Source organism: Gasterosteus aculeatus, chromosome 8 (genome assembly GCF_964276395.1).
Source record: "Gasterosteus aculeatus chromosome 8, fGasAcu3.hap1.1, whole genome shotgun sequence".
NCBI lineage: Eukaryota > Metazoa > Chordata > Actinopteri > Perciformes > Gasterosteidae > Gasterosteus > Gasterosteus aculeatus.
The window spans coordinates 14,863,818-14,891,689 of NC_135695.1; the positions used below are offsets into that span (position 1 = coordinate 14,863,818).

Genomic DNA, 27,872 nt, shown 5'->3' on the forward strand with positions numbered 1-27,872 from the left:
GTGTTGAGCCAGACTCTCAATAAAACAGTTAGGACAAACCCACGGTCATAAAGATACTCATCTGACGTTACATGGAATCTGCGTGAGAAAGAGGAGGAGGAAGAGGAGGCTCCATGATAAATACCAACTTTCCACCGACCGCTTTTCCCACCCGGTGTCGCTCCGATCTGCCGGCGCATCGCGGAGAAAACCAATCGGGTGTCTGGATGCTCAATGTTTATACTTCTCATCCAACCACAATCACATTCACTGTCCGCATAGCGCCATTTATCTGGGTAGTTTTTTTTTTGGTGTTTAAGGGGTATTACAGGTTAGACAATTTGTCAGCCTGAGATATATGTATATTTTTGAAATAATTATGGAATGTTTTCAATTTCACAAATATTGATCTCAGTAGCCTCCTGAAACCCGTAGAGGTCAGATAAGATGTAAGAGTAGGGCCTACTGTATTCTCAACAATTCGCGTTTGCTAGGGTAAAACTCATTAGTACGAGCTTTTATACGACACGTGAAAGCGTCCTGGGAAAACATCGTTGCTTTGCGACATTTCACCAGCAGCATTGTTGATCTCGGCTGACGGTCGATGTCGATTTGTCACAAGCAAACAATAACCATCTTTCATCCACAGGAATGATGCAAGCTTTTGTATTTTCCTAGTGGTGTTTCTCGTAATTATTACCTCGCTCATATTTTTTTGTTTTGAATTCAGACTCGTTGCTAGCAGAAGGCTAGGTAGCTTGATTAGGCTAAGCGAAAATGAATTCTAGCACGCACGTCATTCAAGTGACTAATGTCTCCCCGAGCACAACGTCTGAACAAATGAGGACTCTGTTTGGATTCCTCGGAAACATAGAGGAGCTGAAACTGTTTCCACCTGAGTGAGTATTATGAGCTGTAAAACCTTGTCTCATCTAGCGCTGCTAGCTCGGGCTTCTCCTGAGGCCTGTAATGCCGAGTAGGCCTCGCCGCACGGCATGCTAATGCTAACGTTTCCCCGCTTCTAAGAGTGTGTTTTTATGTGATGGATTTAGCCAATTAAGTTACATTTCTTCCACAAATGCCTGGATATAACTAAAGAAAAAAGTACACACAGCAACCGTGGTCATTGTTGATTAACGTTATGTTAGCCGGTTATAAAGCCAACATAGTAGCACTTCAACCTAAGGATATTCATATTTTGGATTCATCTTTTAGCCCCTAATTAAAGTTTCAGTTTTCTAAATGCCACTAGAAGTAGCCTAGCTATGTCAAGTTTAAATGGTATGGAAACCAAATGCATTTATTTTGTAAAGACACAACACAAATACGGCCGTAAATCCTCATTATTGTGTAACTGAAAACGGCGTACGGACATTTTTGTATCGTAATATCATTATGACAATAATCCTAATCATTCTAATCTAGACACTGCCTTGTTCAAGCCTCTTTCTCTGCTTTACATGGAAATTAAGTAATTTGTGCGTTTTCTTTTTTGAATGTGGCATTTTATAGATTGAACAAATCTGAAAGTGGTGTTGGATAAACACACATTTTAAATTTACATTCGTTCCAATCCTAGATGCTGCAGCAGGTTCTTATGTGGGAAATGCTGGTTTAAACAAAATGGAATAACGCACAACTCAATGTCGATATGGTTTCATCAGCGACTTCCTGTGGGCAATCCCATAGGTTCACTCCACCTACTTGGGATGAGCTACTTCAATCAGTATTTTTATATTTATTTAGTTGGAAATAATTTTTCTCTGCTTTTGTATCTTCCTCAATTGAAATACACCTGACTTCTCAGCAGGTAGGACATGACGAGGACTGTAACAACAACAACAACAACAAAGTGTCGATGAGCAATGTTCTTATAACAACATAAAAACGTATCTCTAAGATATGTTGTTGGTCTGAGCAGAAGATGCGGTGGTCATAGCATAGGTCAGATTCTGCAGCTTGTACTCTTATTATTTATGTGGGATATGTTGCATTGTCAGTCGCTGTTTGTAAACAAACATGACGGAGAAGAAGAAATGCACAGTTGAAACACTGAATTAGATTCAAAATCACAGCAGCGTAACAACCCGTTGGTTGTCAAATACCACGGCTTTGTACCATATCGAAGATAAAGGGTGCGTGTGTAGAGCCTTGGTATCAGACGCAAAGGGGCGTGACTTTATTAAATGACCCGGGAATAACAGCGACAAGTTAGTTGTCCCAGGGGACAAAAAAAAACGATCGTTCAGGTCAGTTTGAAGAAGGCATGTTGCGTCTCCTTGTTTGTATTCTTTGCACAACATTTCTGTGTTTTCTTCCAGTGACTCTCCCTTGCCTGTGACTTCACGTGTCTGTTTTGTAAAGTTCCTTGAGTCTGAGTCGGTGGGAGTTTCCCAACACCTGACGAACACCGTCTTCGTGGACCGAGCCTTGATTGTGGTCCCTTTTGCTGAAGGTGGGTGTTTGTTCTTCTTGTCTCACTCTCGTGGCTGTCTCTGAACGTGCATCACAATGTGTCGGTTGTTTGATAGAATTGCGAGCACTATCTGAGCCATGGTGAGTTTGTTGTGACCAAGCAAAATTCTCTTAAGCTTTTCAGTGGTTGGCATTTTTATGTTTATAAAGGGGAAATGCCAATTGTGCCCATGTCTGACAATTGAGCTGTAAACTTCTCTCTCTGTTATTTGTGTTGTGGTTTTCATAGTGGACAAGTCATTTGCAGAGAGCCCCTTCCCTGATGGCTGAAAGTGGTCCTCTGCTGCCATCAGGAGATTAGAAAAAATAATGGCACCAGGCTTGCAAGCCCCCTTCTCCCTGTCTCTGTCTGTCTGTCTCTCTCTCTCTCTCGTGGTCTGCAGTAAAATATTAACTCTTATTTTTCTCTGTTGAAGGCATCTTTTTAAACAAAAATAGCCACACAACTCTACAACAAAATAGGGGTATGGACCTAAAGCTTGAACCATTTCAGATCCTCTATTTATATTGGAACCGTAAGCACCTTCATTTTACATGGCACATGATTTTGTTGCCACAAGAGATCCATGCGGACACATTTGTCCTTTTTGATATTTAATGCTACGGAGGGAGACATCAATCAAGTCCAAGTCGAGTCTTGCAGTTATCGGGTAGTGTAACCAGCCAAATAAGTGAAGGTAACCATGGCCCCATTAGGCTATTGGGGTGCATTACAAAGAAATATATAAATACTGGATCTCCATGTGGTATTAACAGAATGCTGATATTTAATGGCTCCAATCTGGGTAAGATGTTGCAGACATCCCTACACCTGCAAGCATGCAGGATACATGCTGTGCATGCTGGGATAGATTTTTAAGGTGTGTGCCATTGTCTACACTGTTTTGTTTTTTTAAGCAGCTGTGAATTAGCATATAATTTGGTTAGAACCAAGAGAAGCACAGAAACCGCCGTTGCTCCTTGTGCCAAAGCCTTGTATTATTTAGCATCTGTATTTCCAAATTTTCACTAACACGCAATAGATGAAAGTAGTTTTAAGTCTGTGCTCGATGGTACAGTAAAAAGAAAAGCTTTATATTGACCTTCTCAACACGTGACTCCTTCAGAGTTGAATGAATCACACGTTTAACAGTGGTGTTTCTTTTGTTGTTGTGTTTTACAGTTCTTTTTCCTGGTTCAGCCAGCCCTATATACCAGGCCCTGCTGAAAATGCCACCAACAGTTTTGTCTTCTGAAGCCTTATCCTGTTTCTCAAGTGTCCTGTGTGTGTGTGTGTGTGTGTGTGTGTGTGTGTGTGTGTGTGTGTGTGTGTGTGTGTGTGTGTGTGTGTGTGTGTGTGTGTGTGTGTGTGTGTGTGCATGAGTGAGTGTATGATATCTCCCTTTGTCTCTCTCCCCTTTTTTAAAATGTCAGATAAAAAACTAGCCTGTTTTCAGATTGCACCATGGATGATCATCTCCATAAGATTTCCCTTTTTGAATTTACTGTTTTGTTTTCTTCAGCTTTGGGCAAATTTGTCATGATTTTATCACAGCTTTTGCTGGTAAGAGCCCATAACTGTTTAGTGCAGTTTCTTTGACATTGTTTAGTGTTTTAATGACGTGCTGTTGGCCAAAAGCTAGCAGTACTGTAGCTTGTTAGCAGTACTTAATTTGGTTGGCAAGTGTTTATTTCTTTTCTTTTTTTGTGATGGGATTGTACAAAGTTACCTTCGACAAAAGCCCAGAAAAGGTAATATGTCTGAACCTTTTCTGTTTTTGTATTGGTAATGGTAAGTCATGTTGAAATGTACCCTTGTCTACACCCAAATCATGAACTTTGTTTTCTGTATCTCAATGTTTTTGTGTGCTTTATAGCGAAGCAGCCGGCACGAGTCGCTTGTTCATAAAACATCTAATGAAAGTTGAGAGCACATCCCACGGGACAACTGGCTGTGCTTGCTTACGTTTGGTTCATGACTTAAAAAACAAGTACAGGTGAAACAATCTTGGCAGTGTTGACCACAGTGTGTTTTGTGACTTATAAATTCATAGCTGCTAATCATACAATCATTCTTTCAAAAAAAAGAAAAAAAAATCTGGGATCAAGATTTACAGACAAGACAAAGTGCATTCTTTTTTTTTAAACTTCTAATGTATTCATTGTTTTAATACAGAGTAGTTAGACAGAGGTGGCTTGTCTGCAAGTCTTGTTTGAGTGTTCCATCATTGTTTGCTTGGAGCAGGCGCTGAAATGTTGTTTTTATCTCCAGGAGTCATTCCTGATGAATCTAAAGCTATGTCGCTGCTGGCTCCAGCCAACGCCGTGGCAGGAATGATGCCCGGGGGCGGCCTTCTTCCAACACCCAATCCTCTGGCAACCGTGAGTTATCTTCATGATCCTTTTGGGTCTCTCTCGAGTCGTCCTCCCAGCCATCCGACAGACAAATCAAGCTTCTGTTCCCCGCAATCCCAAAACTTTGACCGCTGTCAGGACTGAAAAAAAAGATCACAATGAAAGTCCGCTGATAATCAAGACACGATGGCGTGTTGCTTCTGCTGGATGATCGATAAAACGTTTGGTGACGAGTGCTGTGCAGTCCGCTCTGTTGTTAAAGGGTCTGCTTGTATCTCAGATGGGAGCGACACCTTTCGGAGGTCTTGGAGCTTCCAACATGGAGCAAATGGCTGCCATGGGAATGCAAGGCGCCAACATGAACCCCCAGGTGAGTGCTTGGTCAGTCACGTACGTGGTCGCACCCATAAACAAAATGTCTCATGGTCATTTCCTTTTCAGGCCATTTCTGCAGACTTCCTGAAGCTCATGCAGTCCATGGACCCCAAGTAAGACGCTGTCCACGCTCTCATTAGGGGGGTCCAATCCACTGAGGCGAGATAGTTCTGTGGCTGAAAAACAATACTAAACAATTGATGGCCCTTGCAGACTTAATCCACTAGCGGCCGGACTGAACTTGAATGCCGGGCTGAAGAACGATGGCTCCAATAAGGAGATTGAAGAGGCCATGAGGAGAGTTCGAGAGGCCCAGTCGCTCATCTCTGCAGCCATTGAACCTGGAAGTGAGTGCTTCGTTTCCTCGTGTCCCCTTTGCAGAAAAGGCGACTTGTTTTCATGTAGCAGTTTGTGTATGAAAAGGCTAATGTTCCAAGTGAACTACACCGGGTGCTGGAATTGTACCGGGCACATACTCAACGCTCAACCTCGTTTCGCAGATAAAAAAGATGACAAGCGCAAACATACCCGCTCCCGCTCACGGTCCAGGCGCCGGCGGACCAGATCCCGCTCGAGACACCGGTAAGGCCAGCGGCATGACCATCTGTAAACCAAATGGCAAAAAGGAGATGGCGGCAACATTTTTGTGACCCTTCGTTTTGGCAGACGTTCGAAGAGCCGGTCCCGGCGGAGGACCCATTCAAGGAGCAGGAGGAGGTCTAAGAGTCCACGGAGGAGGAGGTCTCACTCCCGGGACAGAACCCGCCGCAGTAGATCCAGGTCCGCGCCTTCATGGTTGTCGCTGCCTTGTAGATTCTGTTACGTACCGCTGCAGGCGGCTGTTGAAGTTCTCCATTTTCATTTTGAAACCTGGCACCTTCTTACGCCATACTAGGTGACCATTTAACTTGGAGAGCTGCCAGTACATCTAGTTGTAGTTTTAAGTTTTGCTGCTGTTCGCTAATGTTGTCAACTTTGATCAGGGACCGGAGGAAGGAGGAGAAGTCTAAGAAACGGTCGAAGACGCCCCCGAAGAGCTACAGCAGTGCCAGGAGGTCTCGAAGCATCACTCGGTGAGCGGTCTGAGCCCCGTGGTCAAGCGAAGGCCAGTCAAAACGAGTGTAGTTCCTTCCATCAGTATCACATTTTTATTTATTCGATGACCTTTTGCGTCTCAGGAGGCACAAGCGAAGCCGCAGTGCATCTCGGTCCCCCAAGAGGAGGTTGTCCAGGTCTCCATCGCTCCGACGGTGAGATGTCAAACAGCGTTTTACCTGAAACGTTTAGTTAATTTAGTCGAATCCCGATCAACCACTAATATCGTACATTTTGTCCTGTTCAGTCACAAGAAAGAGAAGAAGAAGGACAGGGAGCGGGAGAAGGAACGGGACAGAGACCGCAGGGAGGTCCGAGCTCGGAGCAGAGACGAAAGAGAACGCTCGGCCAGTAAGAAAAAGAAGAGCAAAGACAAGGAGCGAGACCGGGATCGCAAGTCCGATAGCGAGAAAGGAGATGTGAAGGTACAAGAAGCATCTAAACATCCCAGATGATGGCGCTTTTTTTGAAAAACCTACTTGTAGAACTGTCGTGACCTTTCCTGTTCCTCTCTTATCCAACAGTAGAAATGCTCCAAAGAGTAATGTTTACAAACATTGTCCGTACAGGTGACCCGGGATTATGATGAAGAGGAGCAAGGTTATGACAGTGAGAAGGAAGTAGAGGAGGAGGAGGATGACGACGAGAGGAAGAGCGACTCCGACTCCGCCCCGTCCCCCAAAGGCCAGGACGAGAGATCCGAGGGCCGGATCCCCAAAAAGTCCAAGTTGAACGGCGATGACCACCATCAGGAAGACATGGAGATGAGTGACTAACAACCAGGCAGCGTTATCTTTCCACTTTTATATTTTTAATACGGGCCACGACTCGTCTGTGCAGCGCCGGAGAGCGAGGGGGGTTTAGAAAGAAAGCCGTCAATTCATTTTGTAAAGACGAAGACTAGAATATGAACACGACATGGTTTTAAATAGTTAATGTACTTTTTTAAGATCCTGTTGATTTTTGTTTTGTTTTTGTAGTCTACTGTCAGGAAGACAAAGTTCAAAGTATTTCCCACTAAAGTGTCTGTAAATATTTTACTTGTTTTGGTCCTTTTTTTCTTCCTGTGACTGTTCGGTCTCTTGGCACCAACTTCACGGTCCTTTTTTGTTGCCAAATGATTTTGGTTTAACTGTAATGCACGCAGTCCTGTTTCAGATGCCCTTACTATTTACAGCCCATGGTAAGTGTACACTGTAGATTACAATGTGTTGTTGCAGTGAAATACGATTTAGGTTTTCCAAAGGAAACTAATAAAATTGGGTCAAACTGTTTTTTGTTTTTTTTAATGATGGAAAATATTAAAGCAAAAGAACTGTTTTCTGTAACCCGATCTTCACCCGTTAAACCCTCACAGCTTTAAACAAAATAAAATGTTAGATGAAACTAGGGGTCTATGATCATTTATCAGCACAAGATTATGACTATTCTCATCAACCGCTGCATCAATAACAGCCAATGACGTGACATTTCATACTATGGGATTTATTTATTCATCTTTAGGATATACTACACTACCCAGGATTCAGTACTATTACTGACATTTCAAGACCAACGGTACGGATATTCTATACTATTGTTAGTTTGATTTAGTTGTACAGACTGGACTTAACCTACTTTACAATTAATATTTTTGAATTTTCATAAATGGCGCAGACTTTTTGAAGTTGTCCTTTTAACTTAAATACTATAACATTGTTTTTAATAGATTGTAAATGCTCGCTCATTCATTTCACGTCTTTAAGTACATTGTATGACATTGCATTCCTTTCTGATAGTTATGGCATGCCTTTATGACTTTTACATCCTAAATACTATATACTATATGTATACTATACTTTTCTAGTGTTCATAGTTTCCTTTTTATACATTTTAAATTACTTTTCATGGCATGCGATTCTATATTTTTGTATAATGGCATATTTAAGATCAATTGTGTTTACATGCATCTCAATGTTCTATAATGCGTGAGACTAACAGTTTTTTGTAGGACTAACTTAAGTTGTTCATCTCTTCAGCATTTAAAGATGTAAATACTGGTAGTGAAACAAGTCCAAACCCTTTGAAATATGTGGAATTTAATGTTAGTACATTGTATATGAAAATAGTTCTGTAGACTTATACAACCGCCTTTGCTGTACAACAACATGTAATGATACATTTCCATCTGAAGACGTGGAAACTTGAAGCAGCTGAAAACAGGATGGAGCATGAAATGAAACGTATAGCAACTTGTCAGTAAGGAGGCACACTTCCTGTTTAGTTAGTTGTACTTGCCCTCATGAAATAACGTAACCCACGTATCAAATTAAGTGTCTGTTGAAACTGAATAAGGATTTTTTTTTTAAAAGCAAAATGTTCCAACACCGAGCCATCACGTCATTCTAAACACCTGTAGGTCTCAACGTAGTTAAGGGTTCATGAACCACAGCGGCATCTATAAAACAATTACTTATCCGGCCAACATTTGGACTGTGTTTCCAAAGGAAGCTCGATGCTTTGTGCTATTCACTCAGAAGGTAACTGTTAATCACACACGCGGTTCATTGGAATGTCGGAAGGGGAAAAAAAAAACGTCAGAAGAATTAAGAGATGTAATTTTTTGAACAAAAATTACAAGTATGTACAAAAATATCAACCAACTAAATTAAATTGTGATGCTATATTAAACCTTTTGTTGACACCATGAAATTAACAAAGAAAAAACAGAGACAAGTATTTACAAAGTGTGCAATGAAAAGCCTGGTTCTTCGTTCTCATTCATTCCTTAATACGTACCCACTATACAATCCCCAGTTAACTCATGTTAGCATGGTTGTACATAGTTCAAAAGGTGTAGACACAATTACTTCCATGCCACTAAGAGAAGAGATGCAGCGTATCGAGAATTTCCTCAAGTGCAACTATAAGGATTCAAAATGAGATGTTTAAGAGTTCCTAGGAATGCAGAGTAGCTGTTGTCTTATTAGTGCCTAAAAGTTCAATGATACAATTCCATGCTTATTAAAAGCCTCATAATGAGCCATGTCATAAACAAACACAACTTAAGGAATTCTGCAAAAAGATTTTTTGTGTTTCAGCCTCGAAATGACGCTACTTCATTTGCCAAAACTGATTTTCAGCGTTGTGAATTTCAAATGGTGATACATCTTTGGGAAAGTTTCAAAATCTGATATCGTTAAAGAATTGAGTGTAAAAAAACAAGTGACTTTATTTTCTTACACACCTGACAGGCAGGTATTGGATTATAAACAAGTCTATGTCACGTTGAATTTTAAAAGTCTACTTTAGCAGGAAAACATACCTAAAAAGAATTCTTTTTTGGGGTGGAATTCCTCTCTTGTATCTCACACAGTGCTTTACTACTGGCCAGTCAAACATATTCCCTTTATAAACATTACTTACATACTTAAATACATAGCATCAACCGATTGTCTGTCATCTGCATATTCCCCCACATACGAAGAAGTCACCTGCCCACGTGGCCACTAACTTTCACTCTCAGGAGATTTCAACCTCTGTGCCCCAGCGGAGCGCCGTCCTGTTTGTGTTTAGGTTTGGGGATAGAAATCCATAAACGGTCACAGAACCATTACTTATTTTTCCTCCATTTTTTTCCTTTTGCAATTGTATGTTTTGCAGCATAAAGTTCCCTTTGTTGCAGGTTTTCATCTTCCAGTTTAAGAGGTTAAAGGTCAGGGAAGCGGCTGGGGTCTTCTTTATAGTCGTGAGGAATGGTAAAGATGGTCTGATCGAACTCATCGTAGCGAAACTCATGGAAGGTGACGGTGGCTGTGATGGTGGGAAACACGGGGATATCTGCAGGGAGACACGAGCACCGTTGTTCATTACGCTTCATCTGGTCACACCTGCCTGGGCTTGGATGTCTCTCCGTTCTTTACATGAATTAGGGAGAATAAAGAAATGGAAAATGCATCTCTAATGCATACTTTTGAGTCGAATTACATCTGCTTACCCAGTTTGACAGGGAAGCCAGGAGGGAGCTTCATCTGAACAAACTCCCTGAGCTTGTTAAAGTGCTTGAAGGGGGCAATTACCTCCAGAACGTTCAATAACCTGAGCAAAAGAAGAAATGGTTACAGACGGAACACCGCCAGCCAACAGTAAATGCAGTATTTGATTAGTTCTTAGATAGTGGCATCATTTCATTTCTGTTTATTTCTATATTCAACTCGACATTATTCAATGAACTTCATTTGTTGCTTATTTAAACAGAACTCCATCAACCATTTAAAGCCCACGGGACAGAACTGTAACACATGGCTGATTGAAGAAATAAACAACAACAACGTTTTTAGTAAACATGAAAGGAAAAACCATGTAATGGTTTGCACATATCATGATTTCTCTGAGACTCACGATTCGATGCCCAGAGGAAAGTCTTGACTCATGGCGATCGTGGCTTTGAAGTTTTTCTTGCTCTCTTTGCAGACCAGCTCTCTTCCTAAATGGGGGGCCCTGAGCGGAGAGAGAAGTTAGAACCTGTCAGAATACAATTTCAATAAAGAGCTTGCAGATGGTTAATATGAAGAAACCTCCCACGTGCATTTTATATTTGCCAAGATTAAAAATGGATGCATCTCATTCAATTGAACTAGAAGGTGTGTCCAAACGTTTGGACTGGTACTGTATTTACAGATGAATTGAAATGTACTCTGTCACAATAATATTGCGTGCAATTGCTAACAAAACGTGAATAACCTTAAATCTAACCTTGCATTCTTTTAGGGAGGGAAATAAAATAGTGATTCAATCCCAAATACAACATGTCGATTACTGCAACCTTATTATCCTGAAAGAAAAACTACCTTCCGTTATCAGCAGTAATGTATTCTTCCCAGGAAACAGTGTTGGGTGAAGGGGCAGTTAAAGATTGCCTCCTCGCCGGCTGAAGAGCAAAAGAAGAGAAAACCAAAACTAAATAAGTGACCAAAGTACTGCAGGATCAGACCCAAGGGAACATAAAACAGATTAAAATACACACACATCAGACAAACGTTAAGCTTTTCCACCGGTTGGTTTTTAATGATCTATTAATTAGTCAAGTATTCAGCGGCCAATTTATGCTGAGCAGCAAATCTGACCAAAGTTCCATGAGGACTTCAGTGAAGAAAGCGAAATCTCTAAAATATGATTTCAACTCCTTTTCTATTCCGCCAGTCTGCATCGACGTGTTCCCACACAGCACACTGGCCACTAGAGGGCGACTCCGCTTCACCAAACCCGCCAACCACGTTTGGCCTTTTTCCGCTGAACACAACGAGGGACTGAATTATGATAATTCGGTGCACCACTAAACAGCTGATATCTGAGACGTGAACCCATTTCACAGAGTGCAGTCTAATCTAGTTTTGTGTAGCATACAAATATACAGACGCTGTTAACAACAAGGCCAGGAAAGAAAAGCAACGAAGATGTCCTCTCAGGTCGGTCTCATTTACAGCCAAGATGAATATTTGCAGAGGTAGAAACTTGACAAATTAACAATAATAATTAATGAGTTTAATTTATTTAGTGCAGTAATAAGACATCTACAGGTTGGGGAAGCAAATAGAAAGACTAAAGAATGAGTGGTAAAAATAGTAAAACCATTGACAACAGACAGTACTCATTATATGATTGATCATGATAAACATTAGAGGGTGACAAGAAGAATCGAGTGGCCATTCCTCCTTATATCCAATAATTGAAGGAAAAAATGATTTAAACTCCGCCTTGGATCAGAATTTGGACGTTTTGCTCTTCGACACCCTGAATTAGAACTTCGGGCCGGTTCCTCATTAAATTGACTGCTGTAACCTCACTGTACTTTTGTGCGTGGTGAATAAGGGCAGAATAATGTGGGCTGTGCAGAGAGTCCGCCGTGTGCACACGGAAACACAAACCATATACATCGATATCTTAGTTCACCTTTGCTCTCACGTGCACAGCGATCATCACAGTGCTGCTCTCCCTGTGGGCCGCGGCCTCGCTACGCGCTCGCTCTCACCCTGCGTGTTCGCCCGCTGTGGCGTGTTGTTGTGGCGGGGACAGATTGGACAGATTACACACACACACACGCGGTATGCAAGTCCATCATTCCATTGCACCGGGGGGGGGGGGGGGTTTAAGCCTTCAACACAGTGTGTGGAGCCCTTTTTAAAAGCCCCGCCCCCCCACGCCGTAAACACAGCTACGTCACGGCAGATGTTTTTCTTCTTTCCTGACTTTCCGCGTATGATTTTCCACTGAGGTGGAAGAGCAAAACTATTTCCACATTGATACAGATACCGACTGAGTTACAGGCTTTTTCCAACCGAGCGGGCAGTGATTTAAATGAGACAGACAACAGAGGACACTGAGAAGAGACAAAGCCCAGCACATAACATGGGGGGGGAGGGGTAGACAAAAAAACAACCAGTTCAAAGAACCCATTGAGTGCTGGGAGGCTTTGACTTTGCAAGCGGCTTTATGGTGTAAAGACATGAGCTTGCTAAGCAAACTCTAGAACGTGCTACGGTGAGGGTTGGTGGGTGGTGGTCATCCTTCTGAACGCGACGAGTTGTAGCTTTTACCACTAGGTGGCCGCACTGGGACTGAAGTCCATGCATGGTGGATGGGTGGATGAGTGGATGAGGGTGGGGGGAGGGAGGGGCGGGGTGCTACTGTCTCAGTCAGTGAGCGAGGGCATTCTGTCACTGCGTCAAAAAAACAATAAAACATCAAAGAAACAGCAGCACGACAGGAATGTTTCCATAAACCATGCAAAGTTGGTCGACAGGTTGTGGCAGGATCTCCATGCTTTTTCTACCAGCTGTGAAAACCGTGAGCTTTATTCTGTCTGAGACTCGTGTCCTATCCCAAGGTTCCAGCGGGACAGGACAGTTTCGGGACTGGACGGGTGGTTACGCTGCAGATATAAGTAAACATGGATGTTTAAATCGACGGAGCGATGGTCCGCTTGCTTTACCTTCCAGCACAGTTGCAAAGAATCGTCGTGTTTGGCCCATAGAGGGCCACAGAAAAAAAGGTCAAGTTTAACGTCTGATGGCGTTTAGTTCCTTTGGTTCTCCAGTTCCTGAACAATTTTTAAAAATTTTAAATTTGTTAACACGGAAGTCACTAAAGATTCTGTTCATTTTTTATATTTAATTTTATATATTTTATTTAAGACCGTCATAATGGATGTTTTTTCATAGGATCCACAGGTTTTCAGTGCCCATCTACGATAGGCTGTTAGATGTGATGCTTCGTGGTGCCCTTTGAACCCAATAATCAATATCATGGGAGATGATGGCGAGATGATGGCGGGGGGCATTATGGACTGAGGCTGTTAATTTGAGTCTCTCCGCTTCCTCCCATCACACTGCACAAACACATCAAATCACATGGCGCTCACCTCAAAGTTCTGCTCTATGAGATTCCCTCCTTTGCTCAGGCTCTCCATGATGGCTTTGTTCCTCAAGATGTCCTCCTCGCTCAGATGCTCCCGTCTCTTCCTGGACTCCAGCACCAGGCCGTTCACAGAGTAAAAGTCGGCCAGAAAGTTCCCCACGCGCTCCTGGAGGGAGAGGAAATAATAACATAACATATTATGGTGACCAAACTGTTATGCTATAACGGATAGAAAGAAAACAAAAGAGGAAACGAAAAACAGAGTCAGTTTCTGCCCATATGAGTAAAAAGTGAGAGTCGGGGAGTGGTATGTCATGTTATGTCACATCGTGCATTCTGTCTGAGCACTTCAAAGACCAGACTAATATTTTATGCCTTTTAGGTTGTCAGTGTTTTTTCAGGTGATACAAGGGTTCAAGAGTCTGGGTTCCTTTCATGTTGACCGAGCTGAAAACCATCATGTTCGCCAACAGACGTGGCCACATAATCTCCAATCTACATTCTGACATTTATCTGTGCAGCTTCCATTTCCTGTCTTATACAGAGAATTGATCCAACTTTCCGTCTCCTTCTGTCTGGGTCGAGCTACCAAAAATCCCAGAAATTACACATCCAGGAGAAACCCTGTGACCCCCCCCCCCCCCCCCCCCCCGCGCTGCTGAATTTAGAAAAGCTGCGCTGGTGGGAGTAATATCATGATAAGAACTGCGGGCACGGACCGTCTTGTCCTCTCTGAACAGCCATCCGGTCTGCGCCCTGGAGAAGGTGATGGACTTGGTGGAGAGAGTTGCGGAGTACACGTCGCTGCTCATCAGTATGTCTACTTCCTCCTCTGTCTCCATCTCCGACTCCTGAAAACACCGGACGGTGTCAATAACGACAAACAAAAAAAAAGGAAGAAGAAGCTGTAAATGTGGACACACCTCGTGGTGTATCCGCTGGTAGACTTTCTGCTCGTTGTCCAGCACGACGAAAGACTCGGCGGGGACGGCGTTGCCATTGAAGATGAAACTGAGGTCCCCGCGTTGACACTTCATGTCTGTGAAGTCTATCAGGGTGGTGTCCAATCTACGCACACACACACACACACACACACACACACACACACATTTAGAGGACAATAGTCAAATCGCCGTCTTCGGCCGCCACTGAGACATCAGGAGACACGGCGTCAAAGCTGCGAGTGAAAAGAAGAAACCGTGATGGATGTCGCAGCTTTGCTCAGAGAGTTTAGGGACAACGTGAATGTTAATCATTGCCACGCGAGACCAGCGGCACGTTCCAGGAATCTGTTTTTCCCCGAAATGAAGAAGCAAACCAACGAGCTGATCTGCTTTTGAAGAGGTGTGTCCCCCGGGTGGGCAGGACAGGCCAGACACACTGTGCCGCTCCAACGCAAGTGGACTTGTTTGTTCGTTCAACCGTTCCATCTCTCTCTCCCTCTCAAGGATAACAAGAGGGTATTCGGAATACCAAACTAGACAGCCTGGGGCATTTTTGGAAAACAATGAAAACACCTCAGGTTGATAATCAAACACACGCTTATGTGCCACGTTCAGCGTTCAAGTAGCAGGAGTTATACTGCTATGATACACAAGAGGCATGTGCCGAATAACAGATCTCGGAGTGCGACAGAGCCGGCAAAACATTGTTCAAACATAGTTAAAATAAAGTAAAAGCATGGAGGGGTAATAAGTAGGTTTTTAAGGGTTGAAGTGCTGCTTGGTGAACATGGAGCACACGCGGTGGAGTGCTGCTGTACATTAATGGTTGTGACTTTGTGTCACCTTTCCTCGGGTAATGGGGACTCGTTCCTCATACTGCTGGGTGCCGACTTCCCAATCTAAAGAACCCAATTACACTGAAGGTAGAAAACAGGGAGTTATAGAGGAGAATAATGGATGAGTGTTATTGAGACTCAAAAGTAATAATGATGTCCCTGGTAAAAAGTTGTCCTGCAATAAAGCCGCGTTTTAATTTGTCTGGCTTTGTCTTTCCACTTAAAAAAAGAAAATACAGCACATATTTTGGACTGGACTTGCCTGATGTTGAGCCCCTGCTTGTAGATCTTACAGGCATCTGAAGGTAGGATTCTGGAGAGCAAAGGCACTGCAACATAAAGTGAAACATTAAGGACGTGTGAAACAGAGGAAGCTCACTCAATGATAATAAGCCTCCTCCTCAAAGCATCAGTAGCATGTAGCTCTGTAGAGTAGACGGTATTCTAACAGTTCAAAATAGTCTCATGAAGGACTGCATTGAAAAACAAATCCCTGTAACGTCTGAGATCTTTGAGTCTCGATGGTTTGAACCCGATGCTTCACTGAGCAAATCTTTTTCTCTGGAAAACTACAAATAATTGACTTTCATCAGAAATACTCTGTTATGTTATGAGTTTACAGTGAGTTTTCCGTCATGCATCCATTACATAATCTGGTCCACCTTGTCAATAATTTACAAAGAAACAGTGTACACAGAGTTCTGTCTGTCCCGGCTCACACTCTGAGGGCAGGCGTTTCACCGGTTCCAGCAGACATATTAAGTCATTAAGTCAGTTACTATGTTACATCAGCTTCTGCAGTTTACGAGGCAAAACGAGTCCAGCTGAAAGACCAATTCCGCTTCTGGTGTATGAAGACGTTCCTGATATATTATAGATATAACCAGCTAACCGGACATCGCATTCTCCTGTCACTACACGTTCTTCCGTTGGAATTTCAGTCTTCACCATGACCAAGGATGCATGGTTCATTTCCAGAGTGGGCTGTGGGGAAATGATACTTTGTGCCACTATTGTTAGACAGCAGAGGGGGTTGATTGACTCACCCCAGCTCTGGAAGTCCCAGTGAAGCTCCAAGTAAAAGTCCCCAAGCTGGAAATGAAGACAAATGCATTTCAATCACAGGCAAAACTACAGCAGTGGACACTATGGAAATAAGGGGCTATTTCAAATTAGAAATATTCTTGATATTTGTTGGATGCGAAACATGCATTTCATTTGCACGCAAACTGAGAAACAATGACAACAAAGAAACCTTACAACTGTTGCAGGGTGGAAGCCAAAATTGTGTGTCAACACAGTGCATGATTTCACGTTAGTGTCCAAATGTTTAACTGGTGTGGTAAGTCCTTCTGTGCATGACAACATGTCTACTGTGTGTGTGTGTGTGTGTGTGTGTGTGTGAGCATGTGACACCATGCCACGGCCAACCACAATGTTTAACTCCAGGTCTCAAGAGTCTGGGGATAAAGTGTGTATGCGTGTCTCCTGGCTTTGCTGTGTTAGGATGACGAGCAGGACTAGATGAAGACGGACAACTGGAGCGGGAGGGGCCCTGAAGGCAAGAGACCCGGTGAGCTGAAACAAAGAACAGCATCCGGACACCGGGAGCGGCCGGCGGAGGAAGAACGACTCACTTCGTTCAGGGCTTTCAGCAGCTTGGGTCGCTTGTCCTCCACGGTCTCCCTGGACTGTTGTTTCAGCTTCCTCAACAGCGCTGTGACTGAAAGACCAAAGAGAAGCATGAGTGAGACAAAATGCTTCAATGAAATATAAAAGCATATTTTCACAGCGTAGAAAAAATGAAAGCTTAAGAGAGTTTTCAGCACCAAATATTAAATAATCAAATCAGATTTGTTCCCATAACAATTTTATTTCCGTTTTCTTCTGGGGGTTTTTGTTTGTTTTTTATCCGCCACATTGCTCTTGTTTTGACATAATTGTTTACCTAGCATGCAAGACAGAGTCTCCTCAGCATCATCGTGATTAGATAAATGAGGAAAGAACACTTTCTCAGATGAGAAACAAACCTTTCACTGGTACTTCATGATGTACCACAATCCCTAAAACAACTGTTAAAAGGTGCCAAAATGCCTACTGCCTTAAAGCAGTAAACTATTCAGTCATTTTTTTTTAAAGTGTATGTTCATGCCTGTGTGAGTGCCCTGAGGGTAAGCACCATTATCTTAGGAATAGTCTCACTATCTATGTGACATGCTAAAGGCAAATATCAGCAGGTTACAGTAACGGTGGCTTTCGGCTTGGAGACACGCTGACTTCCCGGGGACAGATGGGACTCTCCCAGTGGCATCGGGCCAATCCCTGCACACTGCCCGCAGAGATGAAAATGTTCCCAGGAGGGGCGATAAAAGGGCAACAAAGGGCAAAGGCAGAAAGCCTTTTAACCTCCATGACAACCTCGGGGTAGAGATATACTCGCATTCAGAAGCATTCACAGCTCTTCGGCTGCAGAGACTTGTTTACATAAAATGACCACAGTTAAAGGAAAAACAAAACCACACCCAACTAGCAAACTCAAATGTTATTAACTGAACGGGACGAGGGCCACATAATTGTGTGGCCCTTATAAACTAATAGAGACCGTAATAAAAAAAAAAACTTTTCATGAAGGTTTGGCTTGTGCGACCCAGACAGCCCCGTATTTGAATAAGAGCGCACATGCGCACATAAGGGTGCACACACACACACACGCGCGCGCAGGTCCGGCTGCCTCATAAATGTGGACGAGCTCTAGATGAAGCTCCTCCTGATCCTCGCTGCCTCTCCGTGGGACTATATATATGATCAAAGTACAACCTCACCAGCTGGTCACGGACCACCCTGCCAACAAAGCCCCACCAACCAACGCGGACGTCTTTACACTAAACCAAACTGACACGCCGGAGTCAATTCACTGAGAAACTACGGTAATTAGAAGAGTGATACTAAACACCGCCACACATCGCTGAAAAGAGACAGAGTCGGGACTATTTGTATTCACATCACTACAAAATACGAGTATTTAACAACATACATAGTATACTGTTTAAATGTTGTTGTGTTTTACAATGGAACATGATTAATACCGTGGCTGTAGAGTAAGAGCTAGGCACCAAAATACTATTTGTTTTCAATGTTACAAATCTTATTTTGTTACAAAGATCCTCTTCCAAAGAAAAGAATAATAAGTTCCTGAGATAATAAGTCTTTGAAGAGACAATTCATTTAACTCCTAAATATAGGTTTCTTTCTTACTGTCATTCAGAGAGACATCTCGTTGCCTGGATACCACAACGCGATGATAGCATAACAATACGAGGACAAAAAGATCCTTCAGCATCTTTAGCATTTGATCTTCTAATTGTAACAGTGTAATGTTCTCGAAAGGAGAGAAACAGTGTCAGACACAAGGTAAGAAATAATGAAAGCCAGGCAGCAGTTTCCCGTCTAATAAACACCAATGTGACTGTGGCAGCTTTTAAAAAGGCTCCTGACACAGAAAACCCAGCTGTGTGAGTGGAAAGACAGAAATAGCTCTTAGTGAACCAAACACATGACAAAAAAACTATTTCGGTGCCAGGTTTGGCCTCATTCTTTAAATGATAAAAAAAAATATTGATGGTGACAAATGCATCTAACCACAACCCGATGTCGGTTGCTGAGTTAAAGTTTAGTCACAAAGAAAATGAATAAGGCAGCGAGAGCACCGGGTTAAGAGATGTGTTGTTGACTTCACAGAGAACCAGACGTCTAAAACTAAATTAAATGACGCAACAGTGTTTTCAGCAGCGTCCAAACCAGAACTTTTATGTTCAATTTTATTCTTGTATTGCACCAACCGCCAATAAATGTAAATAAATGCTTCCGATCTGATGTGCCTCACTTGTCAGTCAGACAAAAAGCTCCTCAGTATCTCCACTTCCCTCACACACTCCTGACACACACTGACTACACACATCCACCCATTACTGGCCGCAGACAGGCTCTGCTTGTGAGTAACCAGTGAGGCAGTCAACGGCGTTATAAAAGCCAGTTATCTACAGCACCGGTCTCCTTTAATGTCCTCGACAAATTGTAGCACTTAAAACTGTACTTATAATGCCACTTATCTATAGCAAGTTGTATATCGGCTTATTGGATGAAATTGCACTTTCTTGTTTCTTGTTCTTCTGGGTTTGTATCCTTATGGTTGAAAGTCGCTTCGGATAAAAACATCAGCTAAATGACATGTAATGTAATGTAATGTAGTGGCAGCTCGGTGACTGTTTGACTCTGCTCACGCTCAGCTTTCTGTCACAACGGAGGTCCTCCCTGCCCTGTACTCTGGACAACATTAAATAACAAACATGTGAAATAGGGTCAAACAGTAACACGCCTCAGTGGCAGATTTGTTTTTTCCCCCACAGCTGGAGTTCCTCTCGTCAGCAAATTCGTATTATCAGCAGGCTGACCTAGTGTGCCTGTGTACTAGCAGGATGAGGATGAGCGATTTCCTGATCTCCTCCTGCGCTGCGGGCTAAACGCACCTCTACCCCCCCCCCCATCCTTCTTTCCCCCAGGAGCAGCAGGTAATGCCCTTGGAAGCCAATGCATGGTCTTGGAATTAGCATTCCTTTTGCGGGCTGGAGCTTCGCCCCGTGGTTTTTAGTTTTTCTTACCTTATTCTGCCTTTGAGCGTTAACATATTCTCATTGCATTCAAATGCGTAATCATTAGTGGCTAAGCGGATGGGACACGATTTGATTGTTTTATTTGATCATATTTACATTAGCAGGTTTTGCTTGAATTGGAAATGTTTTATAAAGATATAAAATCCTAAGATTATACTTAATGTTCCAACCCCATGTACTTCCAATATTCCAATACCAGTTCACACATACTTTCCCTTCTCCGACTCAGTCTGGCAGTGGTTTTGTGACCATAGCATTGTAAATAGTTTGGCACGTTTGTATTTAGATCCTCACTACTGCTACAGAGTTCCACCACACGGAACCACACCTCAGGCCTTCCTGCCAGCATGACAAGAGTATCAAGAACTTTATGTAGACGATGGACCATACAGCCAATTGTTACATGAAAGTAAGCTTTGAGATATACAAAAGCGATACAGTCCTAAAGTTCTGCTAGCAGAGGTGTGATTCCAACGCAGCACATTTTAACGAATGCTCTCGCGGAAGTCAAATATTTAATAGGTTGAAGATGAAAGCGCCGGTGTACATGGATGTTCTCATCCACCACTGAGCCCCTATAACGACTGATTGGTTCCACTGCCTGGCGTCGGTTCGCCTCGCAGTCGGCTACTTACTCATTTGTCGATCTCCGTAGCTGATGGCCTCGGCGAGGGGACTCCATCCCTGAGCGTTCTTCACCTTCACAGGCGCATTGTGGGCCAGCAGCAGGTGGGCACATTCTATGCGAAAGGACAGGAAGACAGTCAGATGCCGAAACCAAATTTCTCCTGAGCTACTTCTTCCCGTCCCTTTCCACGTTGCTATGGCGACGTTCATATTTAGCCTGCCAACACCCAGCAGCAGAAAATGAAGCCTGTTGTACCGGCTCAGCTGTCCCCTTTTGTCGTGACATCATTAATGATACTGATGGCCGTCTGCGCGGCTCGGTCTCAGTGCTCGGCAGGGACCGTCAGTCGCACGTGAACGCCGGCAAACCGCTGGAATGCAAAGCAACGGCAAACCGCTGGCGGCCCGCTGCTGGGTGGAGACGCAGGGCGGGATCACTGGAGCTGGTTTTTGGCCGCGCTTTCCAACGATCGTTTCCGCTGACAAAAGCCGTGTTTTGTGCTTCGTTCACGCAGCAAAGCCCTTCAGATCTCGTATACAAATTCAAACTGGTTGCCGCCCTCATGTTCAGACTTGTTTCTCCGCTCAACACGAGTATCAAAGTTGGAAGTTAAAAAAGCCACCTGAAGTGGTGCAGTCACGGAGCCAACCCTGGCTAGAGATAATGACTTCTGCCTTTTTTCAAAAGAGCACGTAACACACACACACACACACACACACACACACACACACACACACACACACACACACACACACACACACACACAGTATCAACATTGTCACAGTTTCATACTGCACATCACCCCTCAGATCTACGTATGCAATGTTTTATTAATGACAAGGAGCCTCATGCATTCTTTATTAAAGAGAGGAATACATTTTGAAATTCTTCCTAATTCAACCCGATTTGTTTTCTTACTGAATTTCTGCCCGGCCCTGTTCCAGGCAATCTGCTGAGCTAAGCTCGGACTATTGTCCGAGCAGCTGATTACAGAGGCGGATCTGGAGAAAACACAGGCGGCCATGTGCATGAGCATGGGCTTTCTAATGTGAGATCTTTTATTCCCTCTCGTCTTTGAGCGATATATCAACCTGCTAAAAACCATAATTGTGGAATTATCATGATTACATTCAGCATGGGCTGCACGGTGTCGTGGTGGTTAGCACTGTCGCCTCACAGCAAGAAGGTCCTTCTGTGTGGAGTGTGCATGTTCTCCCCGTGTCTGCGTGGGTTCTCTCCGGGTTCTCCGGCTTCCTCCCACAGTCCAAAGACATGCTCTGGGGATCAGGTTAATTGGGGACTTTAAATTGCCCGTAGATGTGTGAATGTGAGCGTGAATGGTTGTATGTCTCTGTGTGTTGTACCTAGGGTGGCCATTCGTCCGGCTTTAGGCCGGACAGTCCGGCTTTTAAATGCCCCGTCCGGCTGCAGGCGCAGTCTTAAGCCGGACACTCGTTTGTCCTCCTTTTGAGAAAATAACTAACAAGGTCCGCCTTTTGACACATTACCTCGTTAGTTTAATACGTATTGGCTAAAAATATGTGTCAAAATAAGTAATGTAGTTTTATTTTTTTACTGAACGGTAATATCCCCCCCCCCCCCCCCCAGTCAACAAATGACTGGAAGAAAGATTTGTTTGTTCATCTTACCCCCCCCCCATCACTAGTGTCCTCCTTTTTGACATGAAGGAAATGGCCACCCTAGTTGTACCCCGTCTATCGCCCGAAGTTAAGTTGGCTGGGATGGACTCCAGCCCCCCCGCGACCCTGTGTGCAGGATAAGCGGTTGGACAATGGATGGATGGATGGACATTCAGCATACAGTATATAACCATTAGGACACAATGGCATTCTGGTTTTGAGAATCAGCCAAAGATGAAATGATTTAAGTCCCAATACTGTACAGACACATTCCTGGTTCACGTCCAATCCATCCAATACGCTGGCAGATGCGTATTTCCTACTCCCCCCCCCCCCCCCCCCCCTCAATTGACAAATTGTCCCAGCTTTATGTCCTATAATACAGTTTTAGTGTATTGCTATATTACTATCTTTTTTGGGGAGTTGGGCTCATTTACTCATGCTGGGAACGCTGGGAAACAATCAATCCCGATCAAGGTTATTTAATCAAAGGAGATGCCTGGATACACTGACAATTAGCCTTTGACTCTAAAGCAGTGGTCTGGTGTCCGATTCGATCTGTCCTGCAGTCGTGAAAGTATTGAAATTAAGTCTCCCTTTGGGCTTCGGGGTTAATTGCAAGTGCAGTAGCATGGAGGTCCTGCTCAAGACACATACGGTACCAACTCGACTAGAGGAATGAAGGCGGAGATATAAAGTGCTAATCTATCGCATCCCTACGTGCAGCGGCTACAGATGGGGCACAAGACAAAAGGCTCTGTGGGCTGTTAAAACCCCCCACCAACACCACCCATTCCGATCTAGGCTGAGTACATCTATAAAAAAAATTTAAAAAGGCTTTTTCGCTCACTTTCTCACCATCAATCCCACACTCAGTGAACGAATCAACAGTTGAAGAAACCACATTGTTGCAGCCTCTGAAACAAAACAGATGCTCTTTAATGTTTCTTGGTTTGCTTTGCAGATTATCCCAAACCAATGTTATGCTTAAGTACATAATCAGACTCTAAACTGCTCTCCTGATTAAACAGGCTGCTCTTCTCTTTTTGTTTCGCGATGACCTGATAAAATAAGCATTGTGTGGTTCTTTGGCACCGAACACTCTCTGGGATGTTTGTTATCTCTGAAAGCAATTTGAGACCTCGAGGGGTTTTATCTTTGAGGCCAAAGGACAATCTAAACCCCAGGACAAAGAAATGATCCTTTGAGGGGACACAACAGGAAACAAGCTTCGGAAAGCAACCTTTTTTATCTTACAGCTCGGGAAATGGCATCAAAACAAAGCTAGGTGTGAAACACAGTTAGAAGCGTCCAATAAGTTTAGATTTCCGGCAAGTTTCCACAGAAGACAATTTGTTCAGGACAAAAATAATCATTGAGAAAGCAACCGGAGAAGAAGAGCATTCTTTTAATAGAAAAATCCATTGTTGTTTATTCAGTCATCATCAATGATTCTGGTGTGGTTTTAGTATTACTTATTGCTTTAAATCAATTAGCATTTCTTCTTTATCGATTGGACAACCCTGTGATAATTATTGGATTTACATCACTTTAACATGGCGTGTTTGGTCCGACAGAAAAAAAAGACAACGTATGAACATGTCCGCTCGGGCTACGAGAAACACGTCACTGCCGTTACTAGTCTGGTAAATAACAAACAAACGCTGTGCAAAAAGAGAGCCTTGTTCTCCTCATCCCAACAGACCCGCCGCACCCAAACAATGACTTCATGCTGCAAACACTCAGCCTGTCTGCTCCGAGCATCCCTGGAGGACTGCAGCTCAGGCAACATCAGCATCAGCACCAGCATCATCATCATAAATTCCATAGTGTCCTATGCGCCACCTAACTTCGGCACTCCACTGACTGGATTACCGATCACCAGCAGCACCAACAACAGGAATTGGACCCGAATGGTAAATCCAATGAGAGACAATAAACAAATGGGAATGCGCACAACAAAGTACTCCTGTGCTTGAATGGTTGACTGAGAAGCTGCAGAAGAGGGGTGATTAATTTTTCAATAGCATGTTCTGAGGTCTCGTCGCATTCATATTTTATGCACACACTTTCAGTCCAACCATGGCATTTCAGCGGAGAACAAAATCATGTAAAGACTTGATACACCAAAATATATTCATGTTATACTCCCAACTGTTATTCTAAAACTCGACTAGTTACACTTTCTCAAGAGACGTAAGCCTCCGAGACGAGTCATTCTTTTTCAAAATCCACACCGATGAAATGTTTTTTTGTCTTTCACATATTAAATAGAAGAGAAGGCCACACAAAGAGAATAAAACATCTTCAGTAATTCTATTTTTGACCAAGCAGTATTTCTCAAATTGGGATGGGATTTGTGTGGCAAATCTGTGACGAATGTCACGTTATGTGTGCAGACAAATGCACACACAAGGCAGCAAAACAAAAATAAAAACACACATGAACAGAAATTCAGACCAGCAGGGAGATTAAATTATAGAGGAGCATAAAGATGGATGCAGACCAGATAGAGAGAGGCATCTTTAATGTATTACTCACCTTTGTTTCCCATCATTACAGCAAGATGCAATGGAGTGTTTCCTGAAGGAGAAAAAAAAACAGAATCTGTCAGCTGCTTTTGATAATCACCATAAGAAACAGCAGTCTGTGATAAGCGCTGTGACTCAGATCCTGGTCAATCAGATGGTTAAATTAGGAGGCTGGGTCCACTAAATTCTAAAAGATATGGTAAGTATGCCCATTGAGTGTCCTCCTACCATGTGAAGAAATATAAGATAAGATAAGGTATTCCTTTATTGGTCCCACAATGGGGAAATTCACAGGATCACGGTAGTGGACACAAGGGCAGCAGTAAAATAAAAGGGGTGTAAATATTACAGTAACTGAATATACTAAGACCTAAATAAATATGAATATGTAGACATAGCATACCCAAGTGGATATTGCACATTGTCATTTTTATTGAACATATATGTTAGTGTTCTTGCTAATGTTCTGTGGTTCACTGGGTGCACAGTTGGTTGTGCAGCCTGACAGCAGGTACCGAAGGTCCTTCCAGGTAGGAAGGACCTTCGGTACCTCTCCTTCACACACCGGGGGGGTGAAGGAGCTGTACGGAGCTTCCAGGGCATCCACCATGGGATGGGAGGTGCTGCTCGTCGGGGATGATAGCTTAGTCATCACCCCCCTGTCTCCCACCACCTCCACCGTGTCCAGTGGACACCCCAGCACACTGCTGGCCTCCTTTGTATTATATACTGTATTAACCTACTGCTCCCCAGAAGTAAACTGCATTCTAATTCCAGGTAAAACTACAATACAGGAGTTCGGAGTCTGTCACACTCAAGGAACTGTCTTTAACCAGCCAGCCAAATTAAAACCAATACTCAGCAAGTAGATTAAAAAAGGGGGTTCAACATGCTAAGGATGTCTCATGTGCTTCATTGAGCTATTATTTGCGGCCTGCCCAAATCCACACACACACACACACACACACACACACACAAAAGACGCCGAGATTGCAATGGAGGTGAATGGAATTGTGTGTATTCTGTAAAAACATAATTTAACATTTTGCAAATGCAGATTAATCAAAAATATGTGATTAATCAATAATAAAATTATCATTAGTTGTAGCCTTTTCAACCAGACAAAAAAACTGAAGCTAATTGGAGATATTGGATGGTTCTAACGCCATTACACCTCCGTTTCCAGAGGAAGATGAAATAACTGCGTAAACAAACAGACGGCCACCAACCCAAACCCTGGAGAAGATGGGGGAAACCGTCCAGCCCCCCACCCCGCCCTCCTGCCACTCTGACGCCTTGTTTCTTTACCATGTCAGAGCTTTTGAATTGAATACAGACCACATTCCAGGGCTGACAGTGAGCACAAGTGTTCTTGGCGCCACACAATCACGTCCTTTTGTTAGGCTGGAAATCTGAGCCCTGTAGTGCAGCAGAGGGACCATCAGTGGGGGGGAAAAAAGGTCAAACACATCTGGGGACCAAGTTCTAAAGAGCATTCATAAAGATAAAAAAAAACCTCATTCTGCAGGGGTTTTGTGACTGTGATACATTGGGAATCGCAGGGATCCAGGAGGGAGCAGCATCGAAGCATCTATTCTTACTCTACTGGCCTGCTGTTTTTTGTTTTTGTTTATGTTTCTGTTTTATCTTTGGGCCTTGGCCGGGAGAAGCCTCGCCTACTCTGAACTCGCTGGATCGTGGGGCAGTGCCTTCGGGGTGAGGGGGGTGAGGAGAGAAGAGAGAGACGAGCGGCCCGCTGCACACTCACCGTGGGCATCTTTCTGGGCGATGTTCTGCGTCCTAATGAGGGAGGACAGGCGTCGGACATCTCCCCTGAACACGCACTCGTGCACCAGGAAGTCCGCTCCGGTCGGGATGATGGGGTTTTTGTTGTTGTCGTCGATGACGTCCGGTGTTGACAGCGCGTGGGTGTTGGCGTTGATCTGCTGGTTGTGCTGCTGGCTGGAGGCGGACTTGATCAACTTGTGGTTGCTGAAAATTTTACTCGCTCGGCTCTTGTTGCTCGTCTTGGAGGCGGTGAAGGTCCCGGTGGCAGCCTCCTCGTCCGGCTCCAGTAAATCCTCGTCCTTGCTCGGCCTGTGATCTTTCCGCACCGAGCGGATCTTCTCTCCGGTCATTTTTTTCTTCTTCTTCTCCTTCTTCTAAACAGTTATGGCAGCAGAGGGTGTCGTCGCTGACGATGACCATCCGGGGGGCGATCAGATGCTATTCGCCAGTTGGAAGTCGTCACGTAAACACCCCGCACAACATGAAAAACACGCACTTTAAGTGTCAACCGCACACACACGCGGGCAAACACGAACAAGTAGCGACTTCCTAAACACGGGTGGACTATGAAGACAAAACCCTCCACAGTCCTCCAATTGGGTTGAACTGTCGTCGGTGGCTGCACAACATAAGCGGCTCCGGTTAACTCGCGCGGATGATTCGGCTGATGGCTTCCGCCTCGTAGTATCGCGAGAGTTCAGTAAAGGTTACCACAAAGCACGAGCCGATAGACTGTTGTAAAGCGCTTTTGATGACAAAATGTTTTGAAGATCACACCCGCAGCACCCCCACCCCTAATTTAGTTTTCCCTAAGAATACGTTTACTGTAACAAAATGTCTCCACCGTACAATAAACTTGTTTTGTGTTTACAATGAGAAGAGTGCTCACTTGTTGTTCACCAGCTGTTCATGTGTACAACGCTGTCTGACTTGAAGTATTATATTTTAATGCATGCATCTGGAACAATAGTACGGGACGCAATATTATGCAGCTCCTCTGTTGTGTATTACGGTAAAGTATCAATTACACAATATCCACCAAAGTTGGAGTAAGTTGTTGTGGAATATTTCAATAAAACTACTTCGGGAGAAAAGAATAATTCGTTTTTAGGTTTAAAAACTTCATTAATCTTGATGAGTCTTGATGAATGATCAAAGTTGTAAAAGTCAATTTATTGCTTG

At 43.6% G+C, this 27,872-nt stretch overlaps 2 protein-coding genes across 5 annotated transcripts; one reads left to right on the top strand and one right to left on the bottom strand.

Annotated features, from left to right (window-relative positions):
- The first annotated feature begins 476 nt into the window (after positions 1-476).
- Positions 477-7,644, top strand: LOC120824365 (uncharacterized). Of its 3 annotated transcripts, none has more exons than XM_040185147.2 (12): positions 477-878; positions 2,301-2,434; positions 4,706-4,815; positions 5,069-5,158; positions 5,230-5,276; positions 5,377-5,510; positions 5,664-5,745; positions 5,830-5,943; positions 6,147-6,236; positions 6,342-6,413; positions 6,506-6,683; positions 6,828-7,644. In XM_040185147.2, exons 1-12 carry the CDS (start codon positions 757-759, stop codon positions 7,032-7,034), a joined length of 1,380 nt encoding a protein of 459 aa, XP_040041081.2. In that variant the 5' UTR covers positions 477-756; the 3' UTR covers positions 7,035-7,644. The 3 variants fall into 3 exon arrangements, with proteins under 3 accessions (XP_040041081.2, XP_040041087.2, XP_040041086.2); XM_040185153.2 differs by having other exon boundaries at positions 737-878; positions 2,344-2,434; XM_040185152.2 differs by lacking the exons at positions 477-878; positions 2,301-2,434 and adding an exon at positions 2,477-4,430.
- A 675-nt stretch (positions 7,645-8,319) lies between these two features.
- Positions 8,320-27,555, bottom strand: ankrd13c (ankyrin repeat domain 13C). Of its 2 annotated transcripts, XM_040185144.2 has the most exons (14): positions 26,671-27,555; positions 24,913-24,954; positions 20,739-20,843; positions 17,071-17,156; positions 16,480-16,525; positions 15,696-15,762; positions 14,577-14,721; positions 14,373-14,504; positions 13,658-13,819; positions 13,118-13,168; positions 11,088-11,167; positions 10,639-10,737; positions 10,235-10,335; positions 8,320-10,077 (listed from the first exon to the last, which is right to left on the bottom strand). In XM_040185144.2, the coding sequence occupies exons 1-14, from the start codon at positions 27,038-27,040 to the stop codon at positions 9,947-9,949; spliced, it is 1,617 nt and encodes a 538-aa protein (XP_040041078.2). In that variant the 5' UTR covers positions 27,041-27,555; the 3' UTR covers positions 8,320-9,946. The 2 variants fall into 2 exon arrangements, with proteins under 2 accessions (XP_040041078.2, XP_040041079.2); XM_040185145.2 differs by lacking the exon at positions 13,118-13,168.
- Between the last annotated feature and the right edge of the window lie 317 nt (positions 27,556-27,872).

Bases quoted from the DNA above. Each gene is read 5' to 3' on its own strand.
- LOC120824365 (XM_040185147.2), top strand. From the start codon at position 757: ATGAATTCTAGCACGCACGTCATTCAAGTGACTAATGTCTCCCCGAGC. The intron at 879-2,300 runs GTGAGTATTATG...GTTTTCTTCCAG, and splicing joins CTGAAACTGTTTCCACCTGA to TGACTCTCCCTTGCCTGTGA. The intron at 4,816-5,068 runs GTGAGTTATCTT...CTTGTATCTCAG, and splicing joins CACCCAATCCTCTGGCAACC to ATGGGAGCGACACCTTTCGG.
- ankrd13c (XM_040185144.2), bottom strand. From the start codon at position 27,040: ATGACCGGAGAGAAGATCCGCTCGGTGCGGAAAGATCACAGGCCGAGC. The intron at 16,526-17,070 runs GTGAGTCGTTCT...CTTCATTTCCAG, and splicing joins TGCTGAAAGCCCTGAACGAA to CTTGGGGACTTTTACTTGGA. The intron at 14,722-15,695 runs GCAAGTCCAGTC...GTGTGTGCGTAG, and splicing joins AAGCAGGGGCTCAACATCAG to ATTGGACACCACCCTGATAG.